We start from the raw sequence: 27,188 nt of genomic DNA, 5'->3' as shown, positions 1-27,188 counted from the left end.
TTTCCCATCCTGTCGTTTTCCTCTATTCTTTGCATCGATCACTTAGGAAGGCTGTCTTATCTCTCCTTGCTATTCTCTGGAACTCTGCATTCAGATGGATGTATCTTTCCTTTTCTCCTTTGCCTTTTGCTTCTCTTCTTTTCTCAGCTATTTGTAAGGCCTCCTCAGACAACCATTTTGCCTTTTTGCATTTCTTTTTCTTGGGTCAGTTTTGATCACTGCCTCCTTTACAATGTCACAATCCTCTGTCCACAGTTCTTCAGGCACTCTATCAGATCTAATCCCTTGAATTTATTTGTCACTTCCACTGTATAGTACCCAGGCAAAGAGTTTCTATTTTTATTATTCTTGTTTATGATACAGAGCAAGAACAATTTAAGAGACAAACAAAGTGGGAACTTACTACACAGAATCCAACTTCCTATATTATAACCACTTCCCTTTACTTACAAGGGAAATTATATAAAGGTACATTGGCAATAAAAACTTTCATTCTACAGCTAAAGAAAATTAGAGCAAAATTACCTATGCCTTAGCAATATTTCTTAGCAATCATTTCCAAAACTTACAACAAAAAAAGGATTATGACAGAAGCAAATGAGATACACAATGCAGTCATCACCAGTGCTCCCTCAACAGTGCAAAATTACTAAGTTTCAGTCCTGAGTCCTGCACTAACTTGAGATAACAGAAATCACTTTATTGTTTAAAGCTTTCCCTCACCAGTGAGATGGAGAGGATAAAAACAAAAGGCAGTTAAATTATAATGTTATTACTGGTACATCATCGGTTTGAACAAATGACTTTAAGATTTAAAAATATTGTTTTTATTAAATGTGGACCTAATATTTAATGGCTTATAATAAAAATAAGTTCTATATCTAACGCCCTTCATCTTCCAAAAGCAATACATTTATACACATCTAGAAGTTTATTCTAGACTCACCTCTATATTTCAAGGTAATGATAGTTCTAATATCCCCTTGCCTCATTCACTTTTTAGACACTATTGATTTCTTATCATGGTCACTGAGGATTTATACCTCCACACTCACTGCCCCTCCATCCACTCTCCCAACAGAGTTATGTCACAAATTTTTGTTAAATCAATGGTGTTTGCATTACTACAACTATGCAAGTATTTGTGTTGAATAAATTACGATTCTGTTTTCTTCCTCAAACTGGGATTAATAACTATCTTCACTTTTCTTAATATGTAACTGTTGTTATTTTGTACAAAAGCCCCCAAAGGTATGCCGTTTTGTTAATAACTGATGCAATCATTCAAATACATCAAACCATCTATCACTTCCTCCTCCAACCTCCAAGCTCAGCTCTAGCTCCCACTGCCCTCACATCCTGCTCCAGTCTGGCCTGGTCTGAGCAGCTGTGGCCATCATCCTGGGCCTCCTCCTGTGCTCCCTACATCAGCTGTGTCCTTCACTTGGCTCTGTCAATTTGTTGAGGAACTTCCTTCAGCAGCTTCCTAGGTCAGGATCCATGGGGAAAATTAAATATATACATACTTACATAGCATATATATGCTATGTAAATATAGCTCTCTCTCTCTATATATATATATATAATGCTGTGTGTGTATATATATACATACACATATATACATCATAAACGTGTGTGTGTGTATATGTATATATATATATATAGGCTTCCCAGGTAGCTCTAGAGGTAAAGAATCCACCTGCCAATGCAGGAGACATAAAAGACTAAAACATAGGGGTTTGATCCCCTGGAGGGGGCAGGACAACCCACTCCAGTATTCTTGCCTGGAGAATCCCATGGACAGAGGAGCCTGAGGGCTGCTCTCTATGGGGTCACACAGAGTCGGACACAACTGAAGCGACTTAGCAACATATATATGTATGTGTATGTGTGTGTGTATGTATATATATGTATATGTATATGTGTGTGTGTGTATATATATATATATATATATATATATATATATATATATAGAGAGAGAGAGAGAGAGAGAGAGAGAGAGGGAGAGGGAGAGGGTTTCCCAGGTTGCTCAGTGGAAAGGAATCCACCTGCCAATGCAGGAGATGGAGATTCCATCCCTGGGTTAGGAAGATATCCTGGAGAAGGAAATGCAACCCACTCCGGTGTTCTTGCCTGGGAAATCCTATGGACAGAGGAGCCATGGGCAGGCTACATTCCACTGGGCTGCAGAGAGTCAGACAGGACTAAGTGACTGAGCACACACATATATGTATGTATGCATGTATGTATGTGTGTGTGTGTGTGTGTGTGTGTGTGTGTATGTGTGTGTGTGTGTATTTAGCTAATGAGTGAATGAAAATGCCATCAGTCTACTTGCACACTTGATTGATACACTGACTGGGTAAAAAAATTCTAGGTAAAAATTACTTTCCCCTAGAATCTTAAAGGCATGTGGCTCCACAATCATCTAGGTATCAGCACTGCTGAGAAGGTTCATATGATTCTGACACATAATCATGAGCAATTGTTCCTACAGAATGTTTTTGTTATCTTCTCTTTTTAATTTGTATTAAAAAATTTTAAGGTAGTATGCTTTATAGATCTGTATTTTATTCATGGGTACACGTGGACCCTTTTAATCTGAAGACTCACGTCTTTGCTTCTGGGAAAATATTCTTACATTATTTCTTTGGTTGTTTTACCCCTCCCTGTCCCCCCACCTTTTGGTTTTTTTTTTTTTTGCTATATTTTTCCAGAACTCTGATTAGGAAATACATTCTTCATCAACTGATATGTAACAAATCACAGCAAAACCAGTGGTTAATCACACCACAGCATTTACAATGCTCAAAGCACTGTGATAGGAAATTCTGACAAAGATCCCTGATCACTGCTCCGTGATTGTGTGGACTTCAGCTGGCAGATCCACTTCCAAAATAGCTAAGTCACAAGGCCAGTAAGAGTGCTAGCAAGTCGATTTTCTCCTGGGGTTGCCTGAGTGTCTTCATGACATGGAAGTTGGCTTCCTCAAGAGCAAGAGATCCGAGAGACCAAAGCAGAAGCAGCAACATCCTTTATGACCCAGCTTCGAGAGGCACACACTGCCACTCCTCAGCATGCTTCCCATGGTCACTGGGGCAGGAGGCCACACAAGGAGGCAGGGCTAGTTGGGGACCATCTTGGAGATGGTCACCTCTGTGCTGTACTGGTCCTTTTTGATTAACTTTCTTAACTTCTCCTGCTCTGATTCTAGTTTAAGAGTTATCTTCTTAAGTTTGTCTACTGAAAGCTTTGTTTCACTTATCCCATTTTCTTTTCTAACTTTTTCTGATTCTCTCTCTCTCTTTTAATGAAGTCCTGTTTTCATTTCACGGGCTCATTATCTTTCCTTTTCTCTCTGTGGATAGTGATTATGAATTTGTATTACTATTAATTTTTTTCAAAAATGTGCTCTCTTCCTTCCACTGTGTCCATTTTCTATAATCCTTTTTGTTAGACTGCCTTTGTCTCCTCTTGTGGGAACTCTTGGCTTTCCATCATGGTTGAGAGTAAGGCACTAAAAAGCGAAGGGGAACCTCCACATAGGTACATGAGATTGTGGTATAGCACTCACACTCACACTCACACACACACACACACACACACACACATGCATATGCTCGAGCAAAACCAAACTGAAACAAAAACAGAAGCCCCATTTCTCCTCACTAGTATTCTGTGTGCCTACAGCTCAGAAAACGGCAACGCCCTTGTTCAAGACAAAAAGGTTGCATCCTGGTTGACCGTTCTCCATCACTCGAAATGTACACCTGATTCAATAGCAAAAGAAGGAAGAGACAGAAATATGTGTACTATCCTTCATATATAACTGGGGGTTCTGAGCTGCTCGTCAAAGGATTGGCTCTTCTAGGCACCAGTCCAGCAGGAAAATAACTTCACATTTCCTACGTGGTGAAGATGTTACTAGCTCAAAACCCCACACTATCAAATATACAAGCCTGAATTAATACTGATCAAGGCTGAGATTCAGACTTAAGAGGTTTAGAAAATAAGGATCTTAGCTGCTTTGCAGATTTTTTCATCACATACACAAAGTGATTCAATCGTGTCAGACTCCCAGACGAAAAGCCTTTAAAGACACAGGTAGCTATAGGTATCTCATCGTCCACATTATGAAGACTGACTCAAAAAAGGAAGCTAGCAGTTGGTAAAACAGGCCTAGAAGTTTGGCTACCATGTATGTGTGCTCAGTTGTGCCTGACTCTCTGTGACCCTATGGACTGTACCCCACCAGGCTCCTCTGTCCATGGGATTTTCCAGGCAAGAATACCTTTGCCCTTTCTTTCTCCAGGGGATCTTTCTGACCCAAGGACTGAACCTATGTCTCCTATATGTTTTGCATTGGTAGGTGGATTCTTTATCATTGCACCACCTGGGAAGTCCCATAGCTACCAAGAAAGTGGCTAAAATTTTTAATTTACTATCAGGTTAAAAAAGTTAATTTTGATAATATAGGCAGTTGCATTAAAAAGCACATATGCATTATATATTAATACATCATCATATGAACAGGAAACAGGCCTTAAAAGGGTGATTTACATACAGACCAAGTTTAAGTTATATTAAATACCAAGTATTTTCAGGGTGGGAAATGTAGGCAAAAAAGCTAAGAGTGAAAAAATAAAATAAAAAAAGATGGAGAATCAGCCATAAAAGAGCTGGGAAAACATACTAAATGGAACAATCTTAGGAAGAAAATTTGAATATTTTCTAATATTTCAAAAACAAAAAATCAGAACCATCTAATATAAACTAGGCCACTTTCTGTCTACTGATAAATAAGGAAATACGCTTTTAGTCAGATTTAGTAAAAAGAAGGAACAATCAGGATAAAACCAGGTCAACAATGTTAAAACCAAAAGTCTCCAAATTACAATGTATTCAAAACATGAACAAAATGCACCATTTTAGAAACAGCATATAGAAATCAGTGATAAAATTCAGCAAGGACTCTAGTGTTTGGGAAGTGAGAGGAGGGAAAGAACAAGGAAGAAATCCAAGATGACACCCTAAGGACAAAACTAGGTGATGACAGAGGAGGAAGACACAGACGTATAGAGAATATTTCCAAAAGGGTTAGGACCAAAGAAACTTCACATTGAATCCCCAGACAAAAATATTTACAGAGAGAAAAACGAGCTGATAGTACGAAGAATAATTACATGTGTATTTTACTTTAATAGGTAAGACATTAGGTTATTAAAAATGATAGAAGCATATCAACTGATAAATGGATTAACCAAATGTGGTATACACAATCCAAAATGGAATTGTATACAAATATAAAACCAAGGTAATAAGCATCTCTAATCACACAATATCTAAGAGTTTATTAAGTTCTAGTATACCTAGTTACCATTTTGAAAATTATTCTCACCTGTTCAATGACATAAAAGGCAAATTCCAGCCGCTGTTTTTGGAGCATCGGGATCAGATGCAAGAAAAAAATTGGAAGATGTTCATGGCGATTGCGGAAAGGAATGAGGACTGCCACCTTTAAAACAAAATAGTCACATATATAAACAAATACAGCAATAAGCCCTAGATGTAAAGATAAAACTGACCCTTGAAATCCTCTTACTTAAGAATTGCCTCACCAGAGATCCAACAGTGAACACAAACAAACATGGCCCCTGCTTTTGTACCATTTATGCGCCTGTGAACCTGCTGTGGTATAAACGGGCCATCCTAAGGATAGTGGTCTTTCTCCCATGAAGACAACAGAATCATGGGAAGATTTGAAAGCAGAGATATAACTGTGTCAGCAAACACTACTGGAGAGGGCAGACTGGAGAAAACCAAAAACGGATTCAGGGTGCTGGTTAGAAAATGAATGCAAAGTCCAGGCAAGAGGTGTTGGTAGCTTGAGAAGAACCAGAAGGGTAGGAGCACATGGACGTTTGAAACATTTAAGAGGCGAAGTACCAGGATCTGTTCATGGATTGGATATATAAGCAGTGAGTGAGAGGGATGTGTCAAGACTAATTCTAGGTTTTTAATTAGATCATAAGTAATAACTTTATGGATTTCAAACTGCATTCAGAAGAGATTCCACTTGAACATCTAGTATCTAATATGGCTTATCTGCCTAGAGATATTATTAATAGACATAGCATGGAAATAAATGAAGTTTGATAATTATATTAATATTTTTCATTTAATAAAAAGGTATAACAAGATATTGTAAATCAACTAGAGTTCAATAAAAGGATGCTGAACAAATAATAAATTCCAAAATCATGAGATTTTCAAAGAGTTTATGAGTCAAAATATGTCTAATAACAATGCTTATGTGTCATTCTATATTCTGGGTTTTTTTTAATAAAGCCTAATAAACTGGTTAAAGAGAAAATCTGGGATTTATTAAAACTTCAACTATACCAAATACTTTTACTAATGAATGAACAGATGCAAATAATTGACAGAACATAGGTTTAAGATCTAATCCTACTTGCAGAATCAGGACATAACATTAGAGACATAGAAAATAGTAATGTTTACCTGTGTATTTTACATTACCAGGATCATACATGAGAGAAAATTTCAGATTATTAAAATAGTTTTATTTTAAAAGAGAACAAAAGATGGTTTCAGAAAATTGACATCTGAACTAAAAACTCGGCCACTAATTTTTCCTTAATGATGACAAAGACAGTGGAAAAAGGAAGAGACCTATGTCTGCTGGAAGCTGACATTTTCATGTCCACACTGTGCCAGGCTTGGTACGTGGCAGGAACTAGAGAGGTTCTGGCGTATCTGCCAGCTGCACTTTGGGCCCCATTCTCCTTTGGTTTGCTCCATAAGGAATCTCTTGGCTTATCAGCCTAAGGATCACGAGACTGCCAGAGCAACTCGGAACCCAGAGCTAGGGCGTCCCTTCCGTTCCACACACAACGGTCACTGCTGGTGCTGGGCGCTCCCTACTGACCCAGGACTTGCTGATGGGCCTCAGGATCAACTGCTAACATATTTACAGAATTCCCGAATCTACACAACTCACAGAGCAGTTCAGGAGCCCCTAGGCTTACTCTCAGGACAGAAAACTGTTATGAAAAGTAGAAGGAGAAAAAGGAGGTGGATGATTGAGTACCAACCTCTACCACTGACCTTATCTGATTTGTATCAGTGCAGTAACTTATTTGGGCTTTCCTGGTGGCTCAGATGGTAAAGAATCTGCCTGTAATGCAGGAGACCCGATTTCTAGCAAATTAGGCTTGAGCTTGCCCTTCTTGGTTTTGAATTTGGCCACAAGTTGGCAGCCTATGATATAAATGGGCTATAAAAGCAGTTAAGGTCAATTACAGATATGGCTGCAATCCATGAGGTCACAGAGTCGGACACAACGGAGCGACTGAACTAAACAGATATTTAAGGGAGTAGTGGTGGTGTTAGTTGCTCAGTCGTGCCTGACTCTTTGCGACCCCACAAACTGTAGCCTGTCAGGCTCCTCTCGCCAGGAGGAAGAATTCTCCAGGCAAGAATACTGGAGTGGGTTGCCATTCCCTTCTCCAGAGGACCTTTCAAACCCAGGAATCGAACCCAGGTCTCCTGTGTTGCAAGCAAATTCTTCACCATCTGAGATACAGGGAAGTCCTATATTTAAGGAAAGAAGCTATTTTAAAAATGTAGAGTCAAATTAAAGACAGCTCATATTAATTAAGTACAATTAGTCTGAGTAATCAATTGAACATAAGAATAGACAAAGGTAGTCATGGCCTCTAACACAGTAATTTCTCCAACAGACCATTTAAAATACTGAGTTTTTTTTCTTTCTTAATCTTATGTGGAAACTGAGAGTTTATAAGAGGAAAAAATGCCCCACTGTCACGGCAAGTTCAAAGTTAAACTGACATTTTTATAACAAATACATGCCCACATTTTAATGAGGCAGATAATAAAGATTTTAAATATGCCTGAAGCTTTTATTAAAACAAAGCTAAACAGCATCTAAAGATTCATTTGGTATGTCCCTCCCTGTGGCTTGGAATGACTCTCAATAGTTTATAGCTCACTTTCTAGAAAAAGAAGCTCTGGGTATGTGGTGGTAATCTATTTCGAAGTTTGATAGCCTTTGTTTCAGGAGATTCTTCCTTACATGCGCCCTAATTTGCTGCTGGAGCCACTTTCCTGTTGATGCATCTCCACTGGAGATGGAGAACATCTGATTATTATCTTTGGAAAAACAAGGCATCTTCGTGAATCTCTCCACACCTCTTTAAAACTGCTAAACTTACTGAATTTATGCACCTATTCTTCTTCCCTGCTCATTTTCTCCTACACTCACCATGAAGAGATCAGCAAGAAAAATGTTGACTACATACATTGTCCCCACCAAGATTCTGTTCTACTTTCAGACTTTAATCACACCTCCTGCTACAGGGTCCCTAAATGACTTGGCTTCCGACTTGCCTACCTTAAGGGAGCACTAGCTGTCTGCGACCAAGACAGAACAGAGTAGAAGCTGACAAGCCTTCACTCCGAATGTCTGAGGAAGGAGCTCAACAATCTTCATTTTTACCAAACACCCCAGGGAGCTCTGGAGCAGGTGGTCAAGACCCATCTCTGAAGAACCTCAGACTAGAAGCACAATTCTAGGCCTCCGACCAGATAAGCCCAACAAGTAGCTGCCTGGTTCTTTAAAGCCTTCAGGTTTTAGACCAGAGTGGTTCGGGCCTTCACCTGGACCCCGAATGGAACACAGGTAACATCATAGGTAAACACTTTAATGATCTGAAAAGCATTACCTTCCTCCTCTTTCAACCTCCCTTTTAGAAACCACCTTGCCTCTATAAGGCATCTGTCCTGTGCTAAACCTTCAATGGGGACCTGTGGTGCTCAGAATACCTAGGAATTGCTGAAACCACTAGTTTTAGCAGATCTCAGTTCCAATTAACTGGCCATCAACAAACTGAGTTTGTTTGTTTTTTTTAAGACAACTTAGTTGTTGTCTTAAAAAAAAAAATTCTCAAATATTAAGAATCAACTTGGCAGCAGATGTTTCATATAAATCTAGTTGCATCTTCTCTCTCACCTCAGTTCCAAGATTAAAATGGGGCATTATCAGAATGTAAACAGAGGCTGGGGTCAGGGGGAAGGTCATTTGATTAAACATGGAAGTACAAGTCATCTCTGAGCTATCTCCAAATTTCCTCCCATACCTTGAGCTGCATAGCTCGGAAGCTGAGACTAGACATAACTCTAATAAGAGCAACAGTACCATATAGTTCTTGAATAAAAATAAGCTAATTTTTAGAATCCTGAATTAGCTGGCTCCTGAAACACCACTTTCAACAGTGTTACCTATCCATCCACTGGAGTTTACAGTCTACTAAAATCTGTAAGTAGGAGCTACCTATGTGTGATACATACCTCTCTCCCAGAAAATGAGAAGAAAACAAACCCTAAAACACTTTAAAATGCAACATCTGATATAGACCACTAGAGAGAGGACAAAATACTCAATTTTTCTGACCCCAAGTTATCCCTTGATACCGCACAATGCACACCTGAGGGGGATGCATCACGCGTATTAACACATCTGAGGACCAACCTCCACACTCTCCCACAGCCTCTGTGATTGAGGACACTTTCCCCATTAGCATTCAACATACATACTCATCACCCAAATAAGAAAAATAATTTATTTTGCCCAGGACATTTAAAAAAGTAGTTATTATGTAAACTGGGCCATATTTTATACACAAACATGATAAAACCAATCATGAAATCAATTTATTATCTGAATCTGCTCTGGAAAACAGCATAAGGCAACTGTAAAACAGAATGCATTGCCAACATTTGTACTGGAATCCATTTCAGCAGTTTTACAACTTTTTTGAGGAAAAAAAATGATTTAATAATTTATAACAAGGCATTTATCTGTCTCATAAACTCAACTCGGCAAAGCTGGGTTTAGTGCTTACCTTACACAAGAGACTGGTGTCTACATTAGGGAAGCCAACGTGAGTAATACAGATCCCCAACACCCCAAACACAAAGGACTCAAGGCCAGTCAAGTCAGACAGCTTTCATCAGAAGCTCAACAGCGTACAATTCTCCTTCCCAGGAGTGATTATCATTTTTTGGTACCAAAGGATAAATATTTTAACAAAATACTAATATTAAAAAATAGTAAAAATACTAAAATACTAAAAGAAGAACTGAAAAATGTTCCCAGATTAAGGTTACATCACAGCCCTTCAGGATATAACATCCAATTTAATCATACATCTGATTTAATCATATGCAGTTTTCACTTGAATGGCATAAATGCTACTTCTTATTCAAACATAACAACATTACATCGGCATGTACTTATTAATCAGTTTCACAGTATTGAGAGCAACTCTGACTTAAACCACGGTTTTCTTTTTTTTTTTTTTCAAGCAGCAGGGCATGCTGACTCCCTTACAGTTTTTCAAACACAACATTAAAAGTAGGATTCTGACATATCAAAAAGATGAAAAGCTTATACTCTGCTTTCTGAAATAGAGGCGAAAAAGGGCCCAAAGTTGTTCTGTGTGTCCTGCAGGGACCGCCAAGCAGCCTCTTTAGAATCCTGGGACTCAGGAGCCCCAATGCTAGACCCAGCTGGAAACCACTGGCTCCAGGCCTCAGTGGGGACACGCCTGCAGGTGTCAGTAACCATCAGGGGCAGCACTGGGAGGCAAAGAAATCACTGCCTCTCTTCCAAACAGAACAGAAAACCATTTGTTTCCCAAGCCAGTCCCAAGTGAGGAACTTATCAGCAGGCTCTCTGAGAGACTGAACACAGGAGCCTAGTATTTGTGTAAGCACAGGTGTAGCTCATCTTCACAGGTAACACAACTAACCCACATCTGAACTGTCAATACTTAAACACTAAACACCAAACTGTCTTCATTTATCAAGACACAAGGAGTCCACTATATATTCTGAATTGAAAACACTTTTCTCGAATGCATAGTAACAGTCACATGATTTATGAAACAATGGACCTCACCTTCCACCTGGGTTTACAGTCTTTAGGCCTCCAGTGACCTCCTGGCTCAATATCTAAATCCTTGGAGAAGAGCTGATGAATTTCATCAAAACTGACTTCACTTACATTGACATTGAGGAATCCCCCTAGAAGGTGAAAAATGTGAAGAACCACTTTAATATGAAGTCAGACAAACAACATTCAGTAGCGTGCTGGCGTAACATATTTGCTGGCATAGTACCATTTAGTCCTGTTTTCACCATATAATTGTTAATACCACCTTTCAGTGTTACTTTGGATGATAAATCATATGGTTACCCTACTATCTTTGGCAAATCAGCCAAAGAAAACCAAAGCACTTAAGCTTTTTAATATGATGAATATTACAGTATTCTTTAGTAAATGTTTCCAGCCATTACAGTATAGCTTATCATTTCAATTTAATCAACTATTTAGAAACCATTTTTAATTTCAACATAATCAACATAGTAGGCATGAACACCCAGTATATAAAAGTTAATTAAGCAGTTAGTTTGGGAGGTGAATCCTAGCTTCTGTGTCTTAGGGAAATTACTTAACTTCTCTGTGCCTCAGTTTCCTTATTTGTAAAAAGAGATCTGCCTCCCACTGTGGCCATGCCCATTAGATGTGGGCACAAAGGTACACCGGCAGGAAATCTAGCTGTGACTACTGTCATCCAGTTTACTGACATTTCTTAGAGAGAATCTGCAAACACAATTCAACAAATTTATTTTGAGCACCTACCATGCATTACCATGACATGCAAAATGAAAACTATAAACTTCTAAGATGTTCCTGGTCTGCTAGGCACTCTCTCTTCAAATTAACAGATAAATTATATTCCTGGAGCTGTTTTACTAATAGTTTTTCTAACATATACTATGGAAACAGGAACGACTCTTGCATGGAAAACCATTTCCATTAACTCAGTCAAAACCAACCAAGAACTACAGACGCATACATATATCTATTCTTCCCCAAATTTCCCTCCCATCCAAGCTGCCACATAATACTGAACAGAGTTCCCTGTGCTATATGGTAGGTCCTTGCTGGTTATCCATTTTATATACAGCAGAGTGTACATGTCCATCCCAAACTCCCTAACTCTCCTTTCCTGCCATCCTCCCCCTGGCAACCATGCATGAATGGCTGAGCCCCTTTGCTGTTCACCTGAAATGATCACAACACTGTTAGTCAGCTATACCCCCAATACAGAATAAAAAGTTACAAAAATTAAACTTAAAAAAGCAAACAAGAACTAAGGACTAACAACTAAGTTCTTTCACCTCCTTGTCTCATAAAATGCAAACCAACAAATATTGAGGCTTCCTATTTCAAGGTGTCTGAGCTCAGTGGCCATGATTCCATACATGCAGTCAGCCAGCCCTCTATATCCATGTGAAGTCACTCAGTCATGCCCGACTCTTTGCGACCCTATTGACTGGGGCCTACCAGGCTACTCTGTCCATGGGATTTTCCAGGCAATAGTACTGGACTGGATTGCCATTTCCTTCTCCAGGGGATCTTCCCAACCCAGGGCTCGACCCCGGGTCTCCTGCATTGTAGACAGACGCTTTACCGTCTGAGCCACCAGGGAAGTGCATGTATCCATGAGGTTGGCTGAAATCTGTGAATGCAGAGCCTACATGTGGAGGGCCGACAGAGTAAGGGAAAAACATGAACATCCTCATATTTTGGCCCTTGATCCAATGCCCCTCAGATACCAAGGGACAACTGAAAAACACACGGTCGCTCTTCAAGAGAGCCCCTTTCCTTTCCTCCTGCTACTTTCTATTCTGTAAGATTTCACAGCCACCCGTCTTCCCATCTCCCTCCTCAACCTAATGAGGCAGGAACACAGTCACTACCATTAAGCACTCAGGCACTACTTGGTTCATTTGTTGTGTGCATTCTCGGTCATGTCTGACTCTATGAGACCTTGCGGACTATAGTCCTCCAGGCTCCTCTGTCCATGGGCTTTTCCAGGCGAGATACTGGAGTGGATTGCTATTTCCTACTCCAGGGGATCTTCCCCACCCAGGGATTGAACCAGCATCGCTTGGATCTCCTGCACTGGCAGGCACACTAGAGAGAAGTATTTCAAAATGCAAATGGCTTTGCTACCTAGAGTAAGCTAGGAAAAAATCTAAAATCCTCTCGCGGCTGTTCCTCTAATGTGTGCTGTGACAAGACATGCAAAGTAGCTAATCTTAGAAAGGGCAGATTTACCTAATCTATGAACTTGCAGAGGAAGGACAGATCAAATGTAAGATCCATCAGTCGATGTCAGCACAGACTCTCATGACTCAGCTGACAGAAACAGAATCTATAACTGTAATCAGATAAAATTCACACAAGTAAATCTGATGCATTTCTTGGTATGCATGATTCCCCAAATGACAGTAATTAGACTAAATAAGCAGTTCATATAAGGAACCTAAGTTGGTATTCTTTATGCACTGTTAAACCAATTTTTTTGCCTTTTGCCCAGCTTTATAGCTTCAACAGCTGCAATCATCATTATTGTCAGCAGTCTGCTCTAGCATAATTTGTAGTTTAATTTTCATTTTGAACACACATGCGCCAGCAAATTAAGAGGCGGGCCTTATATCTTTCTCCTCAATGGGGGAGGGGGCTTCAGTGTCCATCACTTAACAATCTCTGATGCCTGAGGCACCCGAAGTTCACCTTCCTCCCCCCAGCAGCCCCCCATTCACATTCCTCAGAGACCCTCAGCATCTTTTCTATGTGCTTATTGCTCTTTGCTCTGAAATCTTAATATTAATATCTTATGGGCTGAGGCCAAACATGACCCAGTGGCATGAGGTTGTCATGCCAGGAGTAATAGCAACCTCACTACTGGGGGGTGGGTATGAAGGGGTGGGGGACAGGCTCCAGGACAGACACCACCACCACTGGGAACAGCAAGAGTGTGATCACAAAGAGAGAAGGAAAAATAAACACTGATTAGTGGAGGTGGGGTGGGGTGGGTTGATGAGAAAAACCAACTTCTGTTTCTCTGAAAACACAGCCATTTCTTTCTGAGTTGCTGCCTATGCATTTCACAGTGTGACCACCCTGCTCACACCCGGAGTCTGGACATTTAGATAAGAACTTGAGTGCAAGATGCCCATCACTCTGCTTTTCCTGGGGAAGCTTCTCAAATAAACACTCAGAGTTAAGCCTCCACCCCAACCACCTTGTAAGTGACAGGTGCATGTTGTCCTGCTCTCCATCTGCTGGCTGGTGAGCTGGGACGGAGGGCGGCCCCCACCCCGCAGCTCCCTGGGCCCTGGCCCCCTCTGGAATCTGTGAGTAAATCCTGAGACTCTACTTCCTTTTTGTGGTGTACTGAAACTGCACCTTCCATCAAAATGACCCCCGAGCTCCACTTCCCCCAAGTGAGAGCTCAGATGCTAAGGGAGCCACCTGCCAACTAGTATGGGTGGCCGGTGCCCCCTCATTCAGGAGGTCATCATCTCCATGTTCTTAATACACCAGCTCCAGCTGCTCAATACACTTGAGAAGGAGGATGGGATGCTGGGTACGGCTGGGGCCCCATACTCCTAGATGCCTAGGAGTTGCAAACGGCTAACTTCCTCCTCCAGGTTGTTCAGTCTCTCGGGGAAGGAACCACTGCTGGCTGGAGGTCGGCTCCTCTGAGTTGCTGTGTGTCGCTGATGCCAGGCCTGGCAGAGAAGCCTCCCACCCCTGCCGAACTGCTGGTGCTGTGCCGGGTCAGCTTCCCCCGCAGAGCCCGGCCAGCAGCCCCTAGGCTGAAGCGCCTCTGCTTCCCTTTATTCTCTGAATGAGACCCCACCTGGCGTCGGCTGTGGAGGTGATTGGCTACGACCACCTGTGGAAGTCTGGGCGCTGGATGGTAGGGCTCTGCCTCTCTCTCTCTGGGCAGAGGCGGAGGCATGGGCCCTGAGGCTCTAGGAGCCAAGGAGAGCTCCCTGGAGGCCTGGAGCCAGAGGGGGAGGCCAGCTACGGGGCCACTGTGTTGGGCCAGGACTGAGTGCTGAGCTTGGAGAGCTGCTCTAACCCTTGAGAGGTGCAGCTCTACCAGGGCCTTCATGGCACCCAGGAGGCAAGTGCATCATACACTGTTGAAAGCGGGGCCCCAAGCCCTGGGTACCAGCTCCTCCCAAGCCCCCAGAGGAGGTGAAAAAACTACTAGAGGGACTTCCCTGGCGGTCGAGTGGCTAAGACTCCACGCTCCCATTGTATAGAGGATCCGGGCTCAATCCCTGGTCAGGGAACTAGATCCCACATGCCGCAACTAACACCAGGCACAGTCAAATAAATAAATACTAGAAGAAAAAAAAAAAAAAAAACTACTGGAAGCTTGTAAGATCCTCATGATCTGGGCATTACTGGTGGCATATGCACATAGCAAGTTGTGAACCTACGTTCTCAGTGTCTGGAGCTTTCCCAAATGTGTCTGTTAATGCTGCACTAATAGAGGCAGGTCCCGACCCCTCGGTGGTCGACTGGGACCCCCTGGAATGGGAGGTGGCAGCACAGGAGTTGGAGAAGAGGTGACTTCTGCCCTAGGCGTTCCTTGTTACTATGCAGCATATACCAAAACGTCCAGCAACGGCCAGTGTGAGTGAGGAACAAGACACCTAGCTATACCATGATAGAAATGCAAGAGTTTGTTTTTTGTTTTTAGGAAAATTCATTCAAAGGGAGAGGGAGAGGGCACCAATTGGCTCTTAGAAGTCTTTGGAACTGGTTCCGGGCTCTGTTCACAGCGAAAGAGAACCTTCCAAGCCTATAGAGACAGAAGCAAGCAGCTTGGCCTCCCTCACGAGATGAGCGACAGGCTCCATACTGGAGCTCTGGAGATCCAGGTCCCTGGTGACTTAACCTCGGGACAGCCGAACACAAGTTAGATGCCTCTGTCCAGGTGCTCTTCAGCAGACGGTGGTCCCATCCTGGAGGAAGCTGCTGTCACCTCTTGCGGTGCTATGCCCCAGAAGCAGAACCCAGGATCCCACACCTGATCCCTGAGAGTGACAGCCACCAAGACCCCTGCCGTAGGGACCCTGCAGGTCCCTGAACTTGTCCCTTCCTCTGGGGGATGATCACCTGTTCTCTAATTATCCAGTGGGATGTTCTCACTGACACTGGAGGCCAAATTGCATTGCTTCCCTGGAACTGCTCCAAACAGATGTGAAGGGCACCCTGTTACGAGGCGTAACAAGTAGGACAACAGATGTCACTACTGAAACCATCTTTCTTAACAACCTCCTGGTGGTGGCCATCTACCCCGACCCTTTACTGGCACTGATATGGATGCCCTGACCACACCCATGGAGTCCTAGGACCCAGACCTGGTCCCAAGGAGTATAATCTCCGCCATCTTGGGTCTCACAGCACAGCCATCTTGGGTCTCACAGCGCAGCCATCTTGGGTCTCACAGCACAGCCATCTTGGGTCTCACAGCGCAGCCATCTTGGGTCTCACAGTGCAGCCATCTTGGGTCTCACAGCGCAGCCATCTTGGGTCTCACAACGCAGCCATCTTGGGTCTCACAGCACAGCCATCTTGGGTCTCACAGCACAGCCATCTTGGGTCTCACAAGGCAGCCATCTTGGGTCTCACAACGCAGCCATCTTGGGTCTCACAGCTCAGCTATCTGGGCCTCACAGCGCAGCCATCTTGGGTCTCACAGCTCAGCCATCTTGGGTCTCACAGTGCAGCCATCTGGGGAAGACCCCTGACTTCTCCTTCCCTCCACTTCCCTGCACCCGTTTTCACACCAGGGCCCTTCAGTCTCCCTGGGAACACCTGCATCACTGAACAGAACCCCGCAATTCTTTGTCTGCCCCTTCACGTCAAAGCCTGAGACATTCAGGCCATTACACTGGGAGTAGGTCAGCCACCTCCCTCCCTCAATGGGACTGAGGTGACTCAAGGTGCCTCCGCTCTGGGCACAAAACAACACGTCATTACAGCAAATGCCAACCTGTGAGCCGCCGCGGCTGAGCACACCGCACAAAGCCCAGCCTTCAGGCAGCAGCAGTGGCAGTGAGATTCTTCAGCACAAATGGTGTACTCAGTGGCCCAGGAAGGTGTGTGCATGCTGTAAGTGGAACCCCCTCTGTGTGTACGTCAATAATTCCACACAAACTTTACACAAACATTCAAAAGATGGCCCAACAGGTACTAGTGTTCCACAATCTCGCCTGGGTTTTTAAATCAAATACCTACCCGAACGTTATCCAAGGGCTTAATTTTTTTGGCTGGATCCCAAATAATGGAGTGGGTGGCTACAAAGGGACTGCAAACTGGCATTTGTCTATTGATAATGCCAATGGCATTTCTGCTTTGTGTGCTGGTGAACAACACCCTTGCCAATGGCCTTTAATATCTCCACCATTCACACAGTGTCTGTGATCTGCCCTGAAGATTAATAATGCTGAGGCATCACGGGATCAATTGTGATGAGAAAAACAACCTTTGTTTTCCTGAGCTGCTGCCTCAGCATTTCACTGTGTGATAACCCTGCTCACATCCTGAGTCTGGACATTCAGATAAGGGGTTGAGTTTGGGATTCCTGCCAAAAAGCTCCCACTTTGCTTTTCCAGAGGCCCCTTTAATAACAACCACTTAGAACTAAGGCCAAGAAAACTCAGTGACCTCTGCCCCAACCACCTTATCAGCAACAGATCCCTGGTGCCTGCTCTCTACCTCCAGGGGCGGCAGGCCACCCTTCCACCAGCTCTCTGTGCCCCTGCCAGTTTCTGGGATCCGTGAGTAATAAACCTCATGACTCTTCTTTCCGTGTGAGGTGTACTGAAATGGCACCTTGAATCAAAACAATCCTGTGGGTCCCACTTCCCCAGAGTAGAAGCTCTGATGCTGAGGGAGCTCCCCGCCAACCACGTGTCAGGAGCTTGTGCCCCTTTATTCAAACAGGTCATAATCTGCCTATTATTAACTTCATACACCAGCCGCAGCTACTCAACACGGGGTATCAGAAAAAAATACTTATTCCCGTGCACAGAAAGTGAAGGAAAAGGGACATATTATAGAGAGTGGCCAGGAAGAGGCACAGCACAGGTGAGCAAGTGGTGACACGGTTTCCAAACTACCCTCAGAGGAAAGAACCTCACAGGTGAGCCTGTGGTAGGACCCCAAGTCCCTCCTCCCACGGTACCCACCAAGGCTACTCTCATCTCCTTACATACCCGGTGTTTCACTCAAGAAAGTGTTCCACCCTCCAACACTATTGGTGGGAATGTCAACTGGTATAATCACCACGGAAAACAGCATAGTGAAAGTGTTAGTCCCTCAGTCGTGTCCGACTCTCTGAGACCCCCTGGACGGTAGCCCACCAGGCTCCTCTGTCCTTGGGCTTTCCCAGGCAAGAACACTGGAGTGGGTAGCCATTTCTTCCCCCAGGGGATCTTCCCAACCTAGGGATTAAACCCACATCTCCTACTCTGGCCGAGAAGTTTCCCATATACTGTACTTCAACGTCTTTCTAGGATATCACCCCAACTCTTCATTTTAAGTGAAACACTATTCTTAAACTGTGCTCATTGCTTAGTCTCTGAGCTCCACAAGGTTGGGGTGAGGCAAAGAAGAAGGTACACTGCAGACTTATACCTACACTTCATAAAAAATCATTACTTTCTTTTTTCATAAATTTACTTCCTTTGAAGTTTCTGGCTTTTAGCCAAACTACCTTTCAAAATGCAGCCATGTTCAGCGACATTCACCTCCTTCCCTGGACATCCTCCTGGTAACACCAGCTCTGAATTCACACCCTGAACCCCACCGTCACCTAGAATGACCGGCAGCGTCAGCGGTGACAGCCAGCCAGTTCTGGCTTTACATTCTCTCTGCTCTCCCCATTTTTTCTGTCTCCCCGGTCTCCTAAAAAAGCAATAGCTAATTTTGGTGCAGTGGCTGAGGATCACCAGGCCTGCCTGTTGAGAAAGAAGGTCTCGGGCCCATTCTCAGAGCTCCTGTGTCAGTAAATGGTCATGTTTGTGGGCAGCCAGCTTTACATGTCAACACATTTCAGGGCTTGCACAACTGCCCACTGTTGAGTCCTACCTCCCAGAGGAAGAAGCTAGAACCTCTCCCAACCTCTCAGCAGAGAGAAGCAATCAAGTGATGAGATGCACAGATGGTGACGCTGAAGCAGACGTCACAGTGACGGCAGAAGCTTCTGGTGTCAGGGGCCCCAGGAGTGGCACCTCTGGTCCCCAGACCTACACAGGCGTAGCAGGAGCTGCGATCCCAGCCACATGGCGGCAGGAGATTCTTCCCAGAGTGGTCTGGGCCTTGCTCTGGCTGCTCAGCCTCTGAACCGAACTGTACCGCCACCCAGGTTTTCTGGGGCTGACTGATATCTCTTTATGGATTCCCTTTCCTCTTTAACCCAATCAAGTTACATCCTGTGGTTGGCAACCCAGAAACCTTTCTTTACGGCTCTGAGCTTTGGCTTAGAGCAGGGGTCCCCAACTTCTGGGATCTGATGCCTGATGATCTGAGGTGGAGCTGATGTAATAATGGAAATATGTGCACAATAAATGTAGTGCGCTTGAATCATCCTGAAACCATCCCCCCACCATTCCATGGACAAACTGTCTTCCATAAAACCAGCCTCTGGTGCCAAAAAGGGTGGGGACTGCTGGCTTAGAGGCCTGCATTTTTAACCCTCCTCCTCCTTGCTTCTGGCACACATTGATCATCTCTGGACCACACTTGGAGCAACACAGCTCCATGAGTTTCACCCAATCACAGCACACCTGTGGAGAAATGGGCTGAATGTATGTGGTCCCCCACCTCCAAATTCACATGGCAAAATCCTAACCTCAAATGTGGCGGTGTTAGGAGGCAGGGCCTTTGGGAGTGATTACATCATAAGGATGAGGCCCTCGTGAATGGGATTAGTACCCTTATAGAAGAGACCCCAGAGAGACCCCTTACCCCTTCCACCACATGACGCCAAGCAAGAAGACAGCCATCGATGAACCAGCAATCAGGCTCTCATCAGTTATCAAACCTGCTGACACCCTGAACTCAGATGTCCAACCACCAAAACTGAGAAATAAATATCTGCTGTTTAAGTAATCCAGTCTAGGGTATTTTTGCTTTAGCAGCCCAAACAGACTAAGACACACCCAGATACTCAGACACTGTTATTTTCCCTCCCTTCCTGACCTGCCACATCTGGTCAACAATTTCCCATGCTCAAATTCATCACCTGAGAAATGCCACTCAAATTCTTCCCCCTAGAAAATCAAGTAAGCACACAGATTAAACTCATCATTGAGGTGATAGTACCCAATTGATTGCCTTAAACAGAATAAGCTTTCAACAGAAAGAGAGTCACATTGTCCGTAGCTTCTGACCACCCCTGTGTGGGGAGGGCTCTCTTGGCTAACAGGTAAATCAGCACCTTTTAATGTATGATTTATTGACTCCACTTTGCATTCCCTACAACTACTTTTTATTTTTATTTTTTTTGTTTTTGTTTTTTTTGTTTTGTTTTTTTTTTCAAATTTTTATTTTTATTATTTTTTTAATTTTAAAATCTTTAATTCTTACATGCGTTCCCAAACATGAACCCCCCTCCCACCTCCCTCCCCACAACATCTCTCTGGGTCATCCCCATGCACCAGCCCCAAGTATGCTGCACCCTACGTCAGACATGGACTGGCGATTCAATTCTTACATGATAGTATACATGTTAGAATTCCCATTCTCCCAAATCATCCCACCCTCTCCCTCTCCCTCTGAGTCCAGAAGTCCGTTATACACATCTGTGTCTTTTTTCCTGTCTTGCATACAGGGTCATCATTGCCATCTTCTAAATTCCATATATATGTGTTAGTATACTGTATTGGTGTTTTTCTTTCTGGCTTACTTCACTCTGTATAATTGGCTCCAGTTTCATCCATCTCATCAGAACTGATTCAAATGTATTCTTTTTAACGGCTGAGTAATACTCCATTGTGTATATGTACCACAGCTTGCTTATCCATTCATCTGCTGATGGACATCTAGGTTGTTTCCATGTCCTGGCTATTATAAACAGTGCTGCGATGAACATTGGGGTACATGTGTCTCTTTCAATTCTGGTTTCTCGGTGTATGTGTACTAGTTTTGCATTCCCACCAACAGTGTAGGAGGGTTCCTTTCTCCACACCTCTCCAGCATTTATTGCTTGCAGATTTTTGGATCGCAGCCATTCTGACTGGTGTGAAGTGGTACCTCATTGTGGTTTTGATTTGCATTTCTCTAATAATGAGTGATGCTGAGCATCTTTCATGTGTTTGTTAGCCTACAACTACTTTTTAAATATTTTACATCTCATGGTTCAAGTTGCCCAGTCCTTCATGGCCGACCCCTCATATGCATGTGGTCCCTACTCCATTGGGAACGTAGAAGCAACAGGGCTGAGCCCCCTGGACTTTTCTCCCCCTCATCTCCAAATGGGTCTCACTCCTGCTTGGAGGAGGCGGTGTTCCTCCTAGTCCCTACCAGTTCCTCCCCAGGAGCACATTCTGTCTCCTGCCACTTTCGCCATGATCCGGGCTCCCTGGACACCTCCCTCCTCCTCCCTTCACTCGCATCTCAGTCTGTCCACAGCGTCCTCCCCATGGAGCTTAAAACTCACTTAAGCCCATCTCCTCCTAAATCGTTCTTCCCTTAACGCCACTTTGTCCACAGACTCCTTCCCCCAAGTCTCCTTCCCTTTCCCACAAAACTTCTTTTTGGTCATGACCTGAGGCGTGTAAGGATCTTAGTTCCCTGACCAGGGGTTGAACTTGTACCCCACTGCATGGAAGCACTGAGTCCTAACCACTGGACCGCCAGGGAAATCCTGAACTTCTTTGTTTTAAACCAACTAGTTTTTACACGCTTCTGGGTCAGGATACCTGGCCTTCTCAGGACAGGATACCTGGCTTCTCATGTCACCACCCCACTGAATCATGCTGGCTGTGGTCCCGTGAGTGTAAGATGTGCCCAGTTCAACAGCCTCTCACAGACACTCCCTTTACTGCTCTGAGATATGGGACAAGGCAGAGCCTACTCCTTGTCCTTTGGGACACGTCCCCCGACCCCCGCCATCCCCCCTTCCCTGGCTTCTTTCCCTTCTTTGCTGACCCTCGGGCTCTGATTTTCTTCAAGGGCCCACTCATATGCAGCCTTCTTCCAGGCTCACTTGCTACCACCTCCAGCCCAGATCTCTCTGAAAAAATTCAGACCCCAAACAAAGTCTCCTGAGCTTTCAACAAGCCCAACACCGAACTCAGTCATTTCCTCGTTCTCCCAAGTGTGAGGTTTATCCTGCCATCTGCCTTTCGGTTAACCACCACTGAGCCAAAACCTGGAAATCAACCCTGATCCCTCAGTTGGTCACCACACTGGACCAAAAGCATCTCTCTTCTCTTTAGCACCACTGCCGGGCACGTACCCCAGCCGCCCCTCCAGGCCATGCGGGGAGCTCCGAGTGGCTCTTCCAGGGCCTGATACTTCCCCACTCTTATTCATTCTCAACTGCTCATCCAAAGCACCTTTCTGAAGCCCTGTCCTAGTCCCACCACGCATCTCCTGAAAGCAGGTAAAGGTTACATTTCCCAAAGCAGTGTTTTCCACATTGTTTTACCCTTTTCTGTCCCTGGATTCTTGGAAAACCATGCACCTTTTTAGATGCACCCCTGGCTGGAAGTGAACCCTCTGCACACGCGCTCAGGGCTCCACTCCCCTGATGCCCACCTCATGGATGCCCAGCAATTCATGGGACCCAGGCAGCCCTCGGACTGGTGAGTCCTTTACACAGTGGCTCAGATGGTAAAGAATCTGCCTGCAATGCAGAAGACCCTGGGCTGGGAAGATCCCCTGGAGAAGGGAATGGCTACCCACTCCAGGATTCCTGCCTCGGGAATTCCATGGACAGAGGAGCCTGGCGGACTACAGTCCATGGTGTCATGAAGAGTCAGACACGACTGAGTGACTGAGACTACGACTATTTCACCTTGCTGTGTAGCCTCACCTCCCACACGTCTCACAACACACCCACCCCAGTCATAGCCGACCACTCCCCACTCTCAGGATACAGAGCCTCCTGTGCCTGCCCTTCAGCTATCTACTAAACCATGCTGCGAGACCCACTTTCAGCGTGCCCCCTCTCTCTGAAGTGTCTCTTTCCTTACAGAAGGAAGTGCTGTCTCCCTTTTGTCACAGCCTCTTCTCTGGCTGTGTCGCCTGCTCAGCTGGCAGGCACGTACTCAGCTGCGTTTCTCCCCACCAGCCCCCTGAACAACAGAGGCCCTGTCGCAGGCGGCTCACGACTCTGCGACGGCTCCCGTGGCTTTTCTCTATGATAAACACAGGCATGACGGTTTGTTACAGTAAGCACTACTTGAGCTTGTCTGAAGTTTATTTGCTTATCTTTTCCCTCTCTGCTCATTTTCATTCGAACTATTTAAACTCATCTCAAAAAGTCCTTGTGGCTTTTGTTGTAGTCCTAAGACTAGCAACCATAGAAACTATCAACGCTAAACCAAAAAGGCAACTATTCCAAAAACGCTAGGACTAAATGCATTAAGGGGTCACTACAGAGGCACTCTCTTTGAATAGGAATTGAATGACGGGAAATCTACAGGCAAGTACGTATGTCTTCATTTTAATGCAGAGTGTACAGCTGACATTTTCTATCACTAACCTCACACAGACAAATCAAAACATCAATACTAAGCATTATTTTTCAGCTCCAGATAAAGTGAATATTATTAATACGGAGTGCTTGCTCAGGCACTCAGTCCTGTCCGACTCTGCAACCCTAAGGACTGTGGCCCGCCAGGCTCCCCTCTGTCCATGGAATTCTCCAGGCAAGAATACTGGAGTGTGTTGCCATTCCCTCTTCAGGTGACTACGGAAAGTCTCCTGTAAATTTAATAAAGCTGAAAATGGATTTGCCCTCTGGAGAATCTATAAACCCTAACAATAAAGAAGTATTCACTCATATTGCATAAATAATATCTAAAATAGATTTTATAATGTAATTGTGAAATAAATGCTGAAACCCATGCAGTCAACTGTATGTGAATTCCAACTGGAGAAGTTCACTCTTTATGGTAATCAAGTGCCAGAAAAGTCAAAAAAGTTACAGCTAGATAATCAAACAACAACTTTAAGCCCTAACCTTATTTTCAGTGATTACAGGGAAATACAGTATCATTCCTACCTGAATGGTTTCCATCTAAGTAGATCATCTTTTTACACAGTTCACTTCAGTTCAGTCGCTCAGTCGTGTCCGACTCTTTGCCACCCCATGAATCACAGCACGCCAGGCCTCCCTGTCCATCACCATCTCCTGGAGTTCACTCAGACTCACGTCCACCGAGTCCGTGATGCCATCCAGCCATCTCTTCCTCTGTCGTCCCCTTCTCCTCCTGCATCCAATCCCTCCAAGCATCAGAGTCTTTTCCAATGAGTCAACTCTTCACATGAGGTGGCCAAAGTACTGGAGTTTCAGCTTTAGCATCATTCCTTCCAAAGAAATCCCAGGACTGATCTCCTTGCAGTCCAAGGGACTCTCAAGAGTCTTCTCCAACACCACAGTTCAAAAGCATCAATTCTTTGGCGCTCAACCTTCTTCACAGTCCAACTCTCACATCCATACATGACCACAGGAGAAACCATAGCCTTGACTAGATGGACCTTAGTCGGCAAAGTAATGTCTCTGCTTTTGAATATGCTATCTAGGTTGGTCATAACTTTTCTTCCAAGGCATAAGTGTCTTTTAATTTCATGGCTGCAATCACCATCTGCAGTGATTTTGGAGTCCCCAAAAATAAAGTCTGACACTGTTGCCACTGTTTCCCCATCTATTTCCCATGAAGTGATGGGACCGGATGCCATGATCTTTGTTTTCTGAATGTTGAGCTTTAAGCCAACGTTTTCGCTCTCCTCTTTCACTTTTCGTCAAGAGGCTTTTTAGCTCCTCTTCACTTTCTGCCGTTAAGGGTGGTGTCATCTGCACATAAGAGGTTTTTTATATTTCTCTCGGCAATCTTGATTCCAGCTTGTGTTTCTTCCAGTCCAGCGTTTCTCATGATGTAGTCTGCATATAAGTTAAATAAGCAGGGTGACAATATATAGCCTTGACATACTCCTTTTTCCTATTTGGAACCAGTCTATTGTTCCATGTCCAGTTCTAACTGTTGCTTTCTGACCTGCATACAGATTTCTCAAGAGGCTAACAGGTTAGGCCGTCTGGTATTCCCATCTCTTTCAGAATTTTCCACAGTTTATTGTGATCCACACAGTGAAAGGCTTTGGCATAGTTAATAAAGCAGAAATAGATGTTTTTCTGGAACTCTCTTGCTTTTTCCATGATCCAGCGGATGTTGGCAATTTGATCTCTGGTTCCGCTGCCTTTTCTAAAACCAGCTTGAACATCAGGGAGTTCACGGTTCATGTATTGCTGAAGCCTGGCTTGGAGAATTTTGAGCATTACTTTATTAGCATGTGAGATGAGTGCAATTGTGCGGTAGTTTGAGTATTCTTTTGCATTGCCTTTCTTTGGATTTGGAATGAAAACTGCCCTTTTCCAGTTCTGTGGCCACTGCTGAGTTTTCCAAATTTGCTGGCATATTGAGTGCAACACTTTCATAGCATCATCTTTCAGGATTTGAAATAGCTCAACTAGAATTCCATCACCTCCACTAGCTTTGTTCATAGTGATGCTTTCTAAGGCCCATTTGACTTCACATTCCAAGATGTCTGGCTCTAGATTAGTGATCACATCATCATGATTATCTGGGTTGTGAAGATCTTTTTTGTACAGTTCTTCCATGTATTCTTGCCACCTCTTCTTAATATTGTCTGCTTCTGTTAGGTCCATGCCATTTCTGTCCTTTATCAAGCCCATCTTTGCATGAAATGTTCCCTTGGTGTCTCTAATTTTCTTGAAGAGATCTCTAGTCTTTCCCATTCTGTTGTTTTCCTCTATTTCTTTGCATTGATCGCTGAAGAAGGCTTTCTTATCTCTTCTTGCTATTCTTTGGAACTCTGCATTCAGATGCTTATATCTTTCCTTTTCTCTTTTTACACAGCCTCTCCTTAACTATTACTTGGAGAGGTATAGAATTCAATCACTTTCTGTGACATTCTGACAAGATTTTTATAATTAGGTATTTTATTATGCTTTTCTCTGTCACTGATGGGAAAAAAATCTGCTAATTAAAAAAAAATTTAAGGATGCATAGATAAGTAAAAATAAATGCCTTCACTCTACACATTTCTCCTAGGTTTCTTACGCCCCTGATCATTGTAAAATCTGGCTCCGTCATTCAAAGAAATGAGGAAAAGGAGAGGGAATAGCAAATTAACAACCACCAAGCTTCAGGCGCTGTGCTTCTCTTTATCCTCATGAAGTTCACATATGATTCCAGATTTTACAGACAGGCAAACAGGCTCGACTGTGCAGCAGTCACAAGGCTAATGAAGGGGTCTCCAGGGTGCCTCACACCAGCCCTCTTGGTAGAAGCCTCAATATGGTAGCTGTGCCCGTGGCCCCCTCCTCAGGAGTTTCTGCATGTGATGATATTTTCTGTTAAACGTCCCATCATGCTGGCCACAGCTAACTGGACAAGGGATTGGAGCTGGATGCAAAGCCAACAGAGCCCTGAAAAGTCCTTCTATGAAAAAGTGACTAGACAAATTGATGTGATCTTCTTCTTCAAAAGAATGTAAGACTGATGGAAGCAGAGGGAACGAGCAGACATTCCGAGAAAGGCAGGGAGGGCAGCTGTGACACCATCTTTCAAGCCCGTGACAGGAGCGTTCATGAGTTACGGTGCTGGGGGAAAGGGCGGGGACGGGACGGGGAACAGGATGGCCTGGCCAGCAGATGCTCCGAAACAAGACTTCAATTAGCACCCACAAAGCACTAATTAAGAAAGTGGCAGCTAAACCAAGAACACAAAGACTTCCTAAAACTCTCAACCCCTGAATATGCAAATTATGAAAATGAAATTATTATAATCAATATTTCAACAGAGCATCACCCAGTGGTTTCAGCACTGCACAGACAGAAACATTCATTTTTAGAAGGCCTAAACTGCAATGACAAAGTTGACAAATATACAGGCACAAACACCACAGCTTCAGCCCCTATTATGAGACAGTAAAGGAGGTTACTGGAGAA

General features: G+C 43.9%; 1 protein-coding gene across 8 annotated transcripts in view; it reads right to left on the bottom strand.

Moving 5' to 3' along the window:
* B4GALT6 (beta-1,4-galactosyltransferase 6) overlaps positions 1–27,188 on the bottom strand; it is a 72,306-nt gene that overhangs the window by 10,658 nt on the left and 34,460 nt on the right. For all 8 annotated transcript variants that reach the window (XM_004020450.6, XM_042239668.2, XM_060405209.1 and 5 more), the window contains 2 exons: positions 11,003–11,127; positions 5,399–5,515 (listed from right to left, as the gene is read on the bottom strand). In XM_004020450.6, coding sequence (XP_004020499.1) covers positions 5,399–5,515; positions 11,003–11,127 — 242 coding nt within the window. The remainder of the gene's footprint in view (positions 1–5,398; positions 5,516–11,002; positions 11,128–27,188) is intronic.

This window comes from Ovis aries, chromosome 23, assembly GCF_016772045.2.
Source record: "Ovis aries strain OAR_USU_Benz2616 breed Rambouillet chromosome 23, ARS-UI_Ramb_v3.0, whole genome shotgun sequence".
NCBI lineage: Eukaryota > Metazoa > Chordata > Mammalia > Artiodactyla > Bovidae > Ovis > Ovis aries.
The sequence above is the reverse complement of the archived record's forward strand: the minus strand, read 5'-3'. Positions and strand labels throughout refer to the sequence as shown.